The sequence below is a fragment of the Cygnus olor genome, chromosome 1 (genome assembly GCF_009769625.2).
Source record: "Cygnus olor isolate bCygOlo1 chromosome 1, bCygOlo1.pri.v2, whole genome shotgun sequence".
Taxonomy (NCBI): Eukaryota; Metazoa; Chordata; class Aves; order Anseriformes; family Anatidae; genus Cygnus; species Cygnus olor.
Window position 1 is genome coordinate 137403974 of NC_049169.1, and position 14357 is coordinate 137418330.

A 14357-nucleotide genomic window follows, 5' to 3' on the forward strand; every position below is an offset into this window, starting at 1 on the left:
AGAACACGCTGCCACTCTGAATCATGCTCAATGTTCCCTTTCAGACTTCTGATAAAGTCAGGTATGGTGTTCAAATGCCTTGGAGCTGTGCCTCTGCTACTCACAGTTTTGAAAGGTGCCTGGCACCATGAACTTCTTGTTAGATTATGATCCGGGGGATGCTGCTACATTACAAAATCAAAAGTAAAAATACTCGGTGCTGTCTATGGGTGATGGAAACTGGTCTTTGATTTATATGCCTTAATTTCTACAAAAATGGGGATAATAATTCTTATCTACTTCATAATGGGTGAGATTAAATAATAAACATTTATACAGTGCTTTGCAAATAAACATTATATAAGTGCTAAGTATTATGATATTAACCAAAATGTCACTACATCTATATGACCCTACTAAGCAAAAAAAAAAAATCCAGTATAACTTTTTTCACACATTTCCAAGTCAATAAAAATGAACCATGGAACCTGCTTGCTCTTTTGATACAAATGGATGAAATACTTAAGCTTATTTGACAATTCAGAAAAAGATCAGAGGCTATTTTTTTTTCATTATAAAGGGACCCATGTAATGCACAAAGCCTTTTTTATAGGCTTGTTTGTAAACAACATTATTCATTTGGCAATCATTCAAGTTATTTTTCAAAATACCGGACCGAACGTTTGAGGAAGATTCTTTAGCAATCCACACAGGTTAAACAAAGGCCTGCTCCAAAGGAGTTCTGCCCGGTGCCTGCTGTTTTCATGGTCTTGGAAAACTCATGCTTCTCCATGAAAGATAACGCAAAGATCAGGTTGGATGATGACAGACCACAAATGAGGCTTGGCATGCCTGAGAATCTAACGCAGTCACAATACTTTTAAACTTTAATAAGCACCTTGGGACCCTGGCTATCTTTAACCTCCTGGAGAGAAATAATTAGTAAAAAAAGAAAAAATGCAAAGGAAAGAACACGTGATAACAATGACAGAGTAGACACTTCAGTCCAGATTCTCAGTTCGTATGGATCACTGGAGCTCCAAGGCAAACAGAGCCACAGTGACTTGCACTCAGCAAAAAGTACAGCCCATAACACTGTAGCCCAAGTAGAACTCCTCATTTCTTCCCAGTGACGTGAGGATGGCAAGAAGAAGCCATCCAAATCACGGCAAAGTTTTTATACCACCACTGATGCAACTGACCCATTCTAGAAATAAACAAAGCAGAACCGGTTTTGGCTACAGCCCTTGCTCAGTGCACCTTTCCATTTCCTTTCATGTTAAATGAAATGCAAGAACAGCACAAAGTACCTTGGCAGATTCTCAGCGATGTCCAGACCCTTTCCCCAGGACGATCTATGGTACCTCCTTCAAAACAGGCTAAACTGATAACTCTTGCCATCTTCCTCCCTTCTGCGATGGAGAGCAAGGCTGCCCTTGGGACAGCCATTAAAAGGTCCTAGTAATCCAGAGAAACTGTAAAAATGTTTCATTCTGTAAAAAATTTTCATTCTGTAAAGAAGTATGCTACACTACCATCCTTATTTTAAGCTAGCAGGGAACTGCATTTGTATTACCAAAGTTTTTTGAATACAAGAAAGAAAATATGCATTAAAATTTCTGAGAGAAACCTAAAAACATTTTTGCTGTGTCGGTACCTAGTAAAACAGCAATAGTGGAGCAGTTATTCCTGCCAATGTGAGAGGGATGCATACAGCACATGCATCCTGCAATGCTGTGAGATTGGGAGCACCGGGCAGTCTCATTTGAAAACATCCAAGAAAATTCTGACCCCAAACCTACGCTTCAAATGAGTTCATCCTGTAGAATTATGTAGGGGTGAAACTCACTGTTTTGTGAAAGTCCAGCACAGGACTGAAAAATAACACAAGCCCCTCATAAACTAACAAAAGAGGACTTGAAAGGGAATAGTTGGATCACAGGTAGAGATAACTAATGGTTCACCAAATCAAAAACTCCCTTGCCTTCAGTATTCAACAATTTGTATGAAATTCTCCTTCAGTGGCTGTAGGTATCGAGTATAACAAATTACTTCTGGTAGCCTAAAACATCTCTATGGTAATGTTTATCATTTTTAATATGTGCATGTTAGAAGTGCTGGAACCATTCTAAAAGTTTCTTACTTTAGCCACAAATTCATACATCATCATGAATAATGTTTTCCTTTCTAGGGAATGTTTTCTTTCAATAAGAAAATGTTAATTGCTTGAGATTTTTGTCCACAGTTCTCAGCAACAAGTAATACTATCTTAACATATTGGCCTTGTTTTAAAAGGTACAGGGATTTCACAGAGAGGTAGAAAAGGCAGGTAACATTTCTCAGCTCTTGCTAATCCATAATATAACTATTTCTCACATCATAAATAGAAGGGAAATGGCACAACCTTGATATTTCAGAAATTTTGCTTGCTAGAAAATATCAAAACTTGAAGGAGAAAAGAAAAAAAAAAAAGAAAGAGACAAGTGTCTAAAATTTTTCTACAGTATGATTTTTTGTCCTACAGTAATACTTGGATTCAATAAACATCAGCAAAAGCCAAAACTAGTAATGAGTTGTTAAATGAGACATAAAAAGCAGGCTTAACAGTACTGTTGAGAGGATAACCTTCCATCAATGCAGGCCTTGATAGCAAAGGCAACAAATAGCTGTCTTGTTAGATGTAGACAAGACCAACATTTGCACCTTCCTCTTCCCTCCCCCCCCCAAAAAAAAAAAAAAAAAAAAAGATATAATAAACTCATTAGAGGTGAATAGCATAAAAAGTAGAAATATGGAGGAAAGGGAAAGGGAGAGGGCCAGTAAACTCAGACACTTTGGTAACAAAATTTAAAGGATTTTCGTAGTCCCCATCATTTCTGCATTTATATTAGTTTGTTTAAGCATTACCTTTAGACTTGGTAACTAAATCACAGGCAAAATTTAAAATGGCCAAATATCAAACTTGTCCACCTCTACAAAACTTCTGTGGGTTGTTGTTTGTTTGGTTTTTCTCTTTACTTCAAATGATTGCAAAAAAATGTCATACAGACTTTTCAGCTTACTTCCCAGAAACATGGCACGTTGACTCAACTAGAAATCATGGCATCTACCTTTTCCCATACGTGATACATATAACTTTATCCATTCATAGAGGACTCAGACTGTCATTTTGGCAAGGAGCTGCAATGCACCAGTCTGAGCATAAAGGACTTAAGTTATGGTTCTTGCAGAATCGGTTATTAACAGAATAAGTACGGCTATTTCTTTTTAATCTATAATATTTACAGTATTGCACTTTACTGCACTTAATTGCATTTCACTAAAATTAACACTGCATCAGTATTATGCCTTAAAACCATATGTCCATCTTTGTCGTATAAGTCATTCTTTCTACATCCTGTAAAACAGCAAGATTTCAATTCAACGATCCAGACATTTGGAAAAAAAAATAGAAAAATTGACCTGTTTCTATGGCACAACACATCTCTTTGAGTTCAGGTGATTCTGGCAAAACAGGTGCATTTCTTAGTGTTTCCATCTTTCAAGTTATCGTTAAAGATTAGTAAATTCTAGTCTCTCTCTCTTTTTTTTCCTTTCAAAGGACATAGCCATTTGAGACGCACATTTTCTGTTATTGCTGCTTGTTTTTTTTATAGGAAAGAAAGGAAAAAAACTGCCTTGCCTCAGATCTGAAATTCCACATTTAAATTCAAACCAGTTCTGCAGCAGCAGCTCCTCAGTGATGGAAGAGATTCATGGCAGTGAAATAATACTGTTGGCAACAAAGAAATGTCATCTTTAATGGAGACCAGCCCCAAGGATTTATTATTTATTATTATTATTATTTGTTTTGTTTAGTTTTGTTCTAATATACTTTTGATCCTCAAAACGTGTTTAGTTAGACACATGCACAAGGTAGCAAAACTGACAGCAGCGGATGACGTTATGCTGGAGCGATCACTTTTGCCAGGGTCAAAAAAAATATCCAAAGGTCCCCAACGTTCACAGACTAACATAATTTAGAGATCATTTCCTTCTCTGTTGTTGTGGTGGTGGTGACGGTGTTTTGTTTTTCTCTCTCCTCTTTCCCTCCTCTCTGTCTGTGTGTCTGTCCTCCCACCTACTTTCTCCTCTTCAAAGTCTCTGGTTTGTGTTTGTGTGTGTGTGTGCGTGCGTGTGAGTGTGCCCGGGGACCCGGGGCCTGGAGAGTTTCCCCACACGCCAACGGCCACCAACAGCTCCCAACGGCCGCTAACGGCCGCCAACGGCAACCAACGGCCACCAACGGCTCCCAACGGCAACTAACGGCCTCCAACGGCCGTCAACGGTCGCCGTCTTCGCCCCGGCTCCCCCCGGCCACGAAGTCTCTGCTGGGCGGGATGAAGCGAAGGAGAGCAGCCGGAGAAGGCTGCCGGAAAGTACTGGAAAGAAAGCGAGGGGAAAGAAATCAAAAAGAAACAAATAAAATAAAAGAGGACAAAAATTAGAAATGATTAAAAAAAAAAACGGAGAGCAGGAGGCGGGGCGGCCCGGGGCCGGGGGCCATGGGTGGGGTGGGGGGGTCGAGTAAGGGGCTGTGTGTGAGCGAGGGGGGGCCGGGGCAGAAGCGTGTCAGAGCCCCAGGGCCTCGGCGTGCTTGCGGGCCTTGAGCCGCAGGTCGGCGATGCTGGAGTTCTTGCTGTTGCTCTTGGCGGCGGCGGCCACCACGGCGGCGGCGGAGGCGGACTCGGCCAGGGAGGCGATGGGCAGCCCGAAGGGCGGCGGCGGGAACATCAGGTAGGGCGCGTGGGCCGCCAGGTGCGGGTGCAGGTGCGGGTGCGCGTGGGCCACCCCCTCCAGCTGCAGCTGCGCCTGGACCTGGGCGGCGGCGGCAGAAGAGACACGGCGTCACGGCACGGCACGGCACAGCCAGGCACGGCACATACAGGGACAAACCCACCCCACGCCCCGCCCGGACACCGCAAATCAAAGGACAAACCCACCCCACACCCCGCCATAACACCGCAAGTCGAAGGACAAATCCGCGCCGCAACTGCTACACAACTAATTCCCAACCCCCCCCCCCCCCCTTTCTTCTTTTCTTTCTCTTTTTTCTGTCCTTTTTCCTTCTGTTTTAAACCTAGCTAAGAAAACTCGCCTTTTTCTTTTTCTGCCAGGGCGGTGTTTGCTTTGGAGAGCCCTCGACCTGCGCAAACACGCTGGGTTGACTGAGAGATTTCAGCTCCGGGGAGTTTGGGGTGGGGGGTGGGGGGGAAGTTTATTTATGTATTTAATTATTTTGGTCCAAATATGTCTTTTAAAAATCAATACAATTAATCTGTCAGCTCCACGTGTCTCCGAGAAGGAGAAGGTGGCGGAGGGTCCCTTCGGGCCGGGAAAATCGATTCCCCGATTAATTGACAAAAAAAAAAAAAAAAAAAAAGAAAAAGAAGAAGAGGGGGGGAAAGCGACAAGAGCCGGCTGCCAGGGGCCGGGTTTCCCCCACACCCAGACCCCCCTCATCCCCTTGTGCCCCCACGGGGGGGGTCGCGGAGCCCCCTCCCCGGGGCCCGAGGGGCGCTGAGCCGTCGGCAGCCGGGCGGGGGCTCCTTCGCCAAGTTTTTTTACGGGCTGTTTTTAAAACGTGCCAACTTGCGTATAAACGGCATTTGTAAACGTGTCCGGCTTCCTCCCGTGCAAACGAAAAGGGGGTCGAAGCTCGCCGGGAGGGGGGGGAAAGGGAAAGAAAAGCGGAGCTAACTACCTGTTGGAAAGGCATCCTCAGGGCTCCCATATTCACATACGGGGCCACTCTGCAGGCGTCTAAATGGCTGGCGGTCCCAGGATCACACCTGCGGGGAGAGACGGGGCCGGGTGAGCAATGAGGGCGCCCCGGGGTCCGAGCCCGCCGCCCCCCGGCCGGCCCGCGCCCCCTGCCCACCTTTGTGCATCTGGTTTTCCTGCTTTCGGCACTTTGCTCTCCTGTTCTGGAACCAGACCTGTAAAAAGAAAAGGCAAACAAAACCAAAAAAAAAAAAAAAAAAAGAAGAAATTGGAGGTAGACTGGGGCAGCTGCTAAGAAAGCGGATTAGATCCGGGGCTGGAGGTGGGGGCCGGGCCGGGAGGCTCCGCGCAGCTCCGTCCCCGGGGGCACAGCGCAGCCCGAGGGGCAACCCCTCTGCCTGCGGGGGGGGGTCCCGCTTTTGAGGGGTGAACCCAGGAGACGAGAAGCCGCCTCGCAGTCTGGGGGCCCGGGGGCTTCGCACTGAGCCCCCCTGGGGCGGCTGGCAGGAGCCGGGGAGAGCCGCGGCTGTCCCTGCGCCCCCTGCCCGGAGCAGTGGGCTGCGCTGGCAAATCCCTAAATCTGCCCACGCCAAATCCAGGGGCGACCCGCTGCCCGATCCCATTGCACCTCAGCGGCCAGGGAGCAGCCGGCGTGGGGTCTGGCCCCTGGACCTGGCCCCTAAAAGACGGGGCCGGGCCACCCGCCTACTCGCCCAGGGCCGGGTGTGGGAATGCCAGAGACCTCGGAGGAGATGCGAGACACCGAGCTGAACAAAGGGGCTGAGTCACTCCCGTTCCCCAAAACGTTAGAGTGAAAGAAACCTCGCTTCTGTAGCAGAGAAGAGCAACATCCTCCCGGACCGGGATTCAGAAAAGTACGTATGCCCCTGCTCGAGAAACGCCTGCAAACCAGTAATCCTGCCCTAATTCCGGGCTCCCTGACTCGAACAAGCTCAGGACCTTCAGTCACCACCGCGACTTTTCCGAGGGCATTTCTGATGTTGGTCACTTTCCCGAGGTGCTCGGTTTAGCGACTCTTCCCAAGAGGACCGTCAGAGGCAAGGACCGAAACGTTGCGCGGCCCCTGATCCGCACACCAAAGCCACCGCTTGTGGACAAACATTGACTTTCACGGCTGATAAAATCTTGGAGCTAAGTAAACACCTTCCACCTTTGATGTTCTCGCACTTGCCAAGAGATCATACGGTTAATTAATACTAACTGCACTTCCTACATCAAATTTTCCCTTCAAGCTTTCTTCAATTGCCTTAATGATGGTCATTTACAACGGAGTAATTAGTGCAAAGAAAGGCTTCCAAAGGCATTAATTACCTCGGGTACCTCAGTGATTTTCTTAAGTAGGAATTGGCCTTCTCTGATTTCCAGCACCATTTTTCCTGCCCGGGGTGGCCCGGGGAGAGCGGGCGGCTGCGGGGCGCTGCGGACTGCCCACTGTCGCCTGTCGCCGACACAGCCCCCCCGCGACAAGCCCATATCTGCCGCCGCAGCCCTGGCTGCCCCTCCGCATCCTGACACGCACCGCACCGGCTGCATTTCGTGCCGCAGCGCACCGGCAGCGTCTCTGCCTTTAAGCCGGGCTGCTGGGGATTTTTAGATAAGCACGCAAAATATCATCGGGCGGTTGCGACAATAATGCATTTTTTTTTTTACAGTTGTAAATCCTTGCAGGAAATCTCCTCATGTGTGTTTCCCCCCGCACGCCACCCCCTCCGCCCCCCCTTGCTCTCTCTCTCCCTCTCCAAAGGAGTATAAATTGTCAGGAGGAATTTAAGCAGCGTTTAAACAACTTCTCTTGCAAATCAGAACATCTTTCAAACAGAAATTATATTTAAATCTGGAAAACGAAGTGCCCTTTCCCTTTAGCTATGAAAAAATAAGGTTATGAGGAATAAAAGTGATGAATTAGCCACTGCGTTAAGCGATAATAAATCAGGCTTGGTGTGATTCACGATCAATTCCAATTAGTCATGAATATGCTAAGTAAAGCACAGTACACTGTTTTAGACAGTTATTTCTTCATTAAGGATCACTCAGTGATTTCTTTCACAAATGCTCTAATCTGATTTCCTTTTGATTTCCATTAGAGACAGTGAATAATGACATTTAATTTAGCCCTGCACCATAAACCCAAAGATATTTGTTGTAATTGAATTACTGCCTGCTCCTCACTATGGTCTCATAACTTTCAATTATAACCCTGACAGCTGGGTGATATGAGTTTCCAGTACAACACTAAAAATAAAAGGTTAATAAGGACTAGCTACCATAGGAGCTTCAATTTATTTACAGCAAATTTCCACACTAAATTGAAACTATATCCTTTAACAGCAAGGGACAAGCGCTTCAGATAGGAATTAGAGAACAATTCTGAAAGTATTAAAAAAAATCTTCCCCTTTTTTCCCTCCCCTTCTGCTTTTTTTTCCGTTTCCATTTCTTGATGGATATCAAGCTCTCAGTTTATTTCCTAATTAATTATCTATTGCTCCTCTTTTCCCTCTTGATGTTTCTTTTATTTCTAGCATTATTTTCATTCGTGCAAACCTCTTTTGTAAGATGATTAAATATATATATATAATATTTGTCTCTCTCATAGTCTCCACCGGAATCAGTAGCGCTTTTTTCTCTCTCTCTCTCTCTTTTTTGGTGTGCTGTTTTAAGATCTGTAAGCACTTGAAGCACCAATTTTCCTGCAACTATGAACATCCTGTTAAGGTGCTGCTCAGTAATAAAGTACTTGAAAGAAAGAGTGCAGAATTCAATTACAAGTAATTTATTTTTATAGAAACAGTACATCAAGGCCTTGGAAAGATATTACAGAGCCCAAGTAAGAAGATCTGGGAAGATGACATAAGAGTTGATGTCCCCTTCAGCAAAAGTTTAATCTTTTCATTAATTTATATGGTGTGCTTAGATCAATCTTCCGGGAGAGTGCAGGCCAGCAGCACTCTGAACCCCTGCAATATCCCCTGCAAGCATCCCTCTCTAAGACGAGTGCCCGGCGCCATCCCCTACCCTGCTCTCCTATACCGAGAGAGGCAGGAGCTGAAAAGAGCCTTTAAAAATAAAATAATAAAAAAGGAGAAGATGAAGAAGAAAGAAAACAACCCCGCTAAGCTATTTATTTCGGGAAATGCCTCCGGGAGGCAGCTGTTTGGAGCGAGCTGCTCGCTCGCTCGCTCGCTCGGATGGAGGCGTGCTGAAGGGTCCGGGACCCTGCCCCTCGGCTTCCCCCCGTGGCTCTCACGGGAAAAAACAGCCCCTCGCTCCCCGCCTCTCCCCGCCAGGCTCGGGGAGCACCGACCACCTTACAAAAGTACCGCGGGGATCCTGCGGGAGGCGGGGAGCAGCCGCCGATGCCCCCACGGGCACCTATGGGCACCTATGGGCATGCAGGCGCCCGGGCAGCAGCTGTACATGTGCACGCATCCATCGCCTCCAGGCTGCTTTGGTCTTTGGTGACTTTTTCTGGCTGGGTTTTGGTTTGCTTTGGGGTCTCTGAGGCCAAGCACCGAGCCCTAACCCAGCAAGGGGGTTCCTGCAGGTTTCTCCTGCTCTGCGGGCCTGGTCAGAGAGCCACAGGTTGATCGCATTAATTATTTCTAGGGTGCTGGGTTATTTTGTTTGTTTGTTTGTTTTTATGAGACTTCTGGCTTGGGGATGCGTTCCCCAGTTGGCTTCAGGTTTGGGGAGGGGGTGTATTTTCCCCCTGCAGCAAGCCGCAAATCGAGTTTAAAAACAATCGATGCGAAGCCACAGAAGCAGACAGCTCCGATGGCCCCAGAAATACAGCAAGCCGGACCTATTTTCAAGGTTTAGAAGGCTAATTGGTATTTAGCTACATCTGAAGCGGGATAGGAGGGCCGGGGGGAGACTCCGGCAGATGGGGTGCCATGCATTCATATGCTTGCTGTGCGAAGCAGAGGGGGCACCTTTCCCCCGGCTCTGGCTAATCCCGTCCCCGAGCACCCGAACCGTCTAGCCTTATGCACGGCGATTGTTTTCTGCCACCCCCCTCCCCTTTTTTCTTATACAAACGGCTCTATAAAAGGAAGGGGGAGAAGAAATGAGGATTAAGGGAGAGTTAATGGCACGTTTGCAAGGAAAAATACGATAATAAATAAAATAAAATTTAAAAAGGCAAATCGCACAGTTGTTAGAGGCTCCTCATCACCACCACCCCGAATATAAAAATCAAACCACCTTCCTAGGAATTGCAAGGACCGGGCAGACGCCCTCGGAGCAGCCTTATTGTGTGGCAGGACAGGTACACCGGCATCGCAAACAGCTTCCCCATCACACGTGTCGTCTCTGCCTTCACCTCCCCGCTTGGGATGAAACGGGGCACTGCGCTAGGATCCGCTGGCAGGGAGGAGGTGAGGTGAGGACGTTTCCAGGAACAGAGCCTTTCTCTTACCTGAACCCTAGCTTCAGACAGTCCCAGCCTCTGGCTTAGTTCCTCCCTCATGAAGGCATCCGGATAGTGAGTCTCATCAAAAAGTCTTTCCAGCTCATTCAGCTGCTCTAGTGTGAAATTGGTTCTGCTTCTCCTTTGTTTGAGCTTGGTCTGTCCATCTTCATCTTCCGACTTCACGTCTTCCCTCTTCTCTTTGCACTCGTAGATCCCTGCCGGGAGGGGGAAGGGGAAAACGACACTGAGCCTCCCCGCAGCACCGCTCCCAAGTTTCTCTCGCAGCACACGGACGCTCCCCCCACTCCCGTCTCCGCTTCCCCAAACTCAGCTCAGCCCGTGGGGGCACCGCTGGGCACCGGGGGCCCGGGCAGCCCGGGGCAGGGCCGCGCCGTCGGGGCAGGGCCGGGGAGCACCGCGTCGGGCTGAGCACGGCCGATTCCCCGGCAGAAAAAAAAATGTAGATATTATTATTGTTGCTATTATTACTAGTTTAACTTTATGTTCTTTGCAGGGGCAGGCCGGGGAAGGGGCTGGCAGGAGAACCGCCGGTACCCCGCGGCGGGGGAAGGGGGTTTCTCCGCTGCTATTTTCTCCCGAAATAAACAAGGTTGTGTAAGAAGCTCCCCGCTGGGGTCATGGTGAAGCTGGGCTGGAAATGTTTGCCTCGTACAAGAAACTTTCCGTGGGCCTGGGACCGAGAGCGTCCTTTCCCGTCGTCCCCCCCCCCCCCCCCCCCCCCGTTATCACCCCCTTCCCCCGGATCCAAGCACCCCGCGGCCGCACGGCCTGTCGGGGGACAGCGGGCTCAAGGACCGGGGGTGCCCCCAACCCCTCCAAACACCCCCAGCCCTAATGGGGGGATCGGGGAGGGCTGGTGATGGAGACAGCCGCCTGGGCACGCGTGTCCGGGACAGGGGGGAGTAGGACTGGGGGGCAGTGAGGGAAAGCGACTGCCCTTTCTTGCCTACGCGTGTGATTTTGGGGGCGTCTTGCTTTCACTTCTTTTCTCTTCTTCTTTCTTACTTTGCCCAGCGGCCTAAAGCACCGTCCCCCTTTCAGCCCGGTTAGCGGAACGGGAGCGAGGCACCGGCGAGGTCCCGGGATTTTCTCCCGCTTCCCCTCCGCGGGCCGGGGCGGCCGCATCAGCAGACGGTGCCGAATTCAATCCGGTTCTCCCTCCTCACCACATGCATACGTGTTTTATCTACACGCATCTCTGCGCATGCACGTATATCTAAGCCTATATAATCGGAGGCATTCCGAAATTCATATGACTAAGCTCGTGTTGACTTCTGAAATGCAAACTGTCCCCGACCGTAACCACTCCTCCGGGCTCCCCGGCTCCGGGCTTGCGACCGCCTGCCTAAAACTTTGGGAAGGGTCCGGCCTCCCGAGGGGTGTTAGCTGCTTGTTTTTAATGGCATTTTGTTCGCGCTTCTCCTGTAAGGGGAACCCCTATTAAAAGACGAGGGGACTAACCCAGCAAATGCCTAGGGAAAATGAGCCGCGTTCAAAAGCATTTTCTCCTTTCGGAGATACGGGACTACAGCATGTCCGTGATAGGTATAAAATATTAACTAGCATATCGGTGGGACTGAAATCACACGCTGGAATCAGTTGAAATTAGACTGAAGCCTGGCATGAATTTAAACTGTCACAAGCACCTCAGTTCTTTCCAACTCCTCCCTTCCATCCCCACCCCCAGCCCCTCTCCATAGATTAGATTAGCTAAACATACAAGCCAGAATTTCGATACACGGGGAAAAGGGGGAGTAGCAGAGAGATTTTTTTCGTTCGTTCGCTTTTCTTTTCTTTTTTTTTTTTTTTTTTAAAGATTATTTTTTTCCTGGAGCGTGCTCTGTTGGTTTTTTTGTTTGGTTGGTTGTTTTTTTTTTGTTTGTTTGTTTGTGTTTTTTTTTTTTTAATGTCTTCCGTGCGGATAATTCCTCTCCGCTGATCCCTCTCGCTCTGCAAACCCGCGACCCGGGCAGCGCAAGCAGCAGGGCTGCGTGGAAGCGGCTTGCGCAGAAATGCGGGTACCCGACCCGATCGCACCCGGTCCTTCCATTTGGGGAGGGGGTGGAAGGGAGAAGGATATTGCACAAGCGTCGGGGCTGTAAATTAAATCGCCGTTCACTCAACGTTATTATTAAACAAGATCAAACGGGAGGAAACAGCTGAAAGGCTGGCTGTTGTTCCCCAACCTATTAACCGCTTTTTATTACCCCGGGCTGGCCAGTAGCTCCCCAGGCAGGTCCACCTGTCCAACTCGCCTGGAGACACTTTCTCAACTTTCTCATCCCCCCCGCCCTTTGGTGCTCCCCTTTCCCCGCGAGCCTGGGCACGGTGCTGAGCCAGCCTGCTGGAAAATCGCCTTTTATTTCACCTCCCTTCTGCCAGCAGCGGGGCCGCCGCTCCAAGCCTCTCCGGGCCGCCCCCCGGCCCAGGTGAGAGGGGCGGGCAGGGCCCCGAGGGCCCCTGTTTGGGGAGGCTCCGCCTCGCCCCGGCCCGGCCCGGCCCGACCCGGCTCGGCCCGGCCCGGGTTGCTGCCCGGGGCTTGGAGCACGGGAGTCGCGGGGAGCCCCCCGCACATCGGCCATCCCCCCCCGGGAGGAGAGGCAGCCTTCCGGAAGCAGGAAGAGCAGGTCTGCGGAGGCTGCGAGCCTCCCGAACGAGGCTGCCTCGTCCCGAAAGGCGCGGACTGGCAAAAAAAAAAAAAAAATATATATATATATATATATATATATATATATATATATATATATATCCTAAAAACATCTGCCCCCTTCCCCCGTGCGAGAGATCGCTCAGAGCACCGCACCGGCGGCGGGCCGGGGGGCGGCGGGGAGTGGGGGGAGGCCCGAGGCTGCGGCTCCTTTTGCACGCCGGGGCGCGCCTTGCACACGCACGGCCGGGTGCTGCTAAGCGCCTACGGGGGGCAGGGGCCGGGGGACTGCCCGCAAAGCCCCGCAAAGCTCCGCAATGCCGGGCTCGGGGCTCGGACCCGCTGCGCAGCACCGGGGGCGGCCGGGGAGGGGGCCGGGGCGGAGGGCGGCCGGCCTCGCTCTTACCTTCGGCCGTCCTGCCCGCGGCGAACTCCTTCAGTTTGTCCTTGTCGCTCTCTACGTGGTCTTTGAAAAGGTGCACCGGGCAGTGGTTGCTGCTCTCGGTCATGTCCTGCAGGTTAGAGTCAGAGTTTCCAAGCTCCCTGGAGCGAGCCAACCCACTCTCCAAAACTTCCCTGTACGTGATCGTCTCCTTCTTGTTGCTGCTGCCACTGCCGCTGCTGCTCTCTTTGCTTTTCTGGTCAAAAGATTTGGATACAAAAGCTGTAAGTTCTTCCATGGCTGCCCGGTGATCTTATCCACAGAGATCCACTTGTTTTCAGTAGGAGATGTGGCCGTCCTCTCCGCACGCTGTTTTTGCACGTAGAAGATGGGCTGTATAGGGTTAGATCACTCCTGCTGTTATTTATGCCTTTCAATTTGAGATCACACTATTTATACATGGCTACCTCAGCCCAACCCCCAGCTCTCCCTGTCTCCAGCAATTACTGCCTGCTCCATAGTCGCAGGCGGACTCCTAGCAGCTATCTCCCCCACCTCAGTCCAGCAATTGGCTTTCTTTTCATTTCATCACTGTTTGGCATCTCCGCACCTCGGTTTGGGGAGGCAAAGAGGCGAGAGCGAAAAAAGAGGGGGAGAGGGAGAGGGAGAGAGAGGAATAAAAGGGAGGGGAAAAGGAGCAAAACATAAAAATCGGGGTCTGCATTCCATAAAGGGGCTGCAGAAATGAAAGTCGAGGAAGACTTAATTGACTGTAAGGACATCCTGTGCGCGGCAACACTGTGAGTAAAAGCGGACCCAGCTAACCAAATAACTGTGCTCCTGCCATTAAGTGTGTCGCTACCAAGAGGAAAGGAAAATGATTGTTCAATAAAAAGGTAACGAACAAAAAGCTGCAGACGTGCGTTTTGTTGAGATCCCTCCAAATCCGACCGGTTTCGCTGCTTAGCTAATTTGGCTTAACCGAGCGGTCGGAATGATCGGCGACCCCCCCACAAAAAAATGCTCTTTGCAAAGCGCTGCTTGTGGCGGCCCGGGCTGGGTGCGCGGAGGGGACCAAGGGCTGCGGGGAAGGGAGAGGCGAGGAGCCTCCATGGTCCGGCTCGGGGGGCTCGGG

The 14357-nt window shown here is 49.8% G+C and overlaps 1 protein-coding gene across 1 annotated transcript; it reads right to left on the reverse strand.

The window, feature by feature from the left end:
• Positions 1 to 2509: 2509 nt before the first annotated feature.
• Positions 2510 to 13520, reverse strand: SHOX (short stature homeobox). Its single transcript, XM_040534896.1, is given in 6 exon segments — positions 2510 to 4836; positions 5723 to 5802; positions 5805 to 5810; positions 5900 to 5957; positions 10179 to 10387; positions 13247 to 13520. Coding segments are annotated over 6 exon segments (873 nt in total). The 3' UTR covers positions 2510 to 4590.
• Positions 13521 to 14357: the final 837 nt, after the last annotated feature.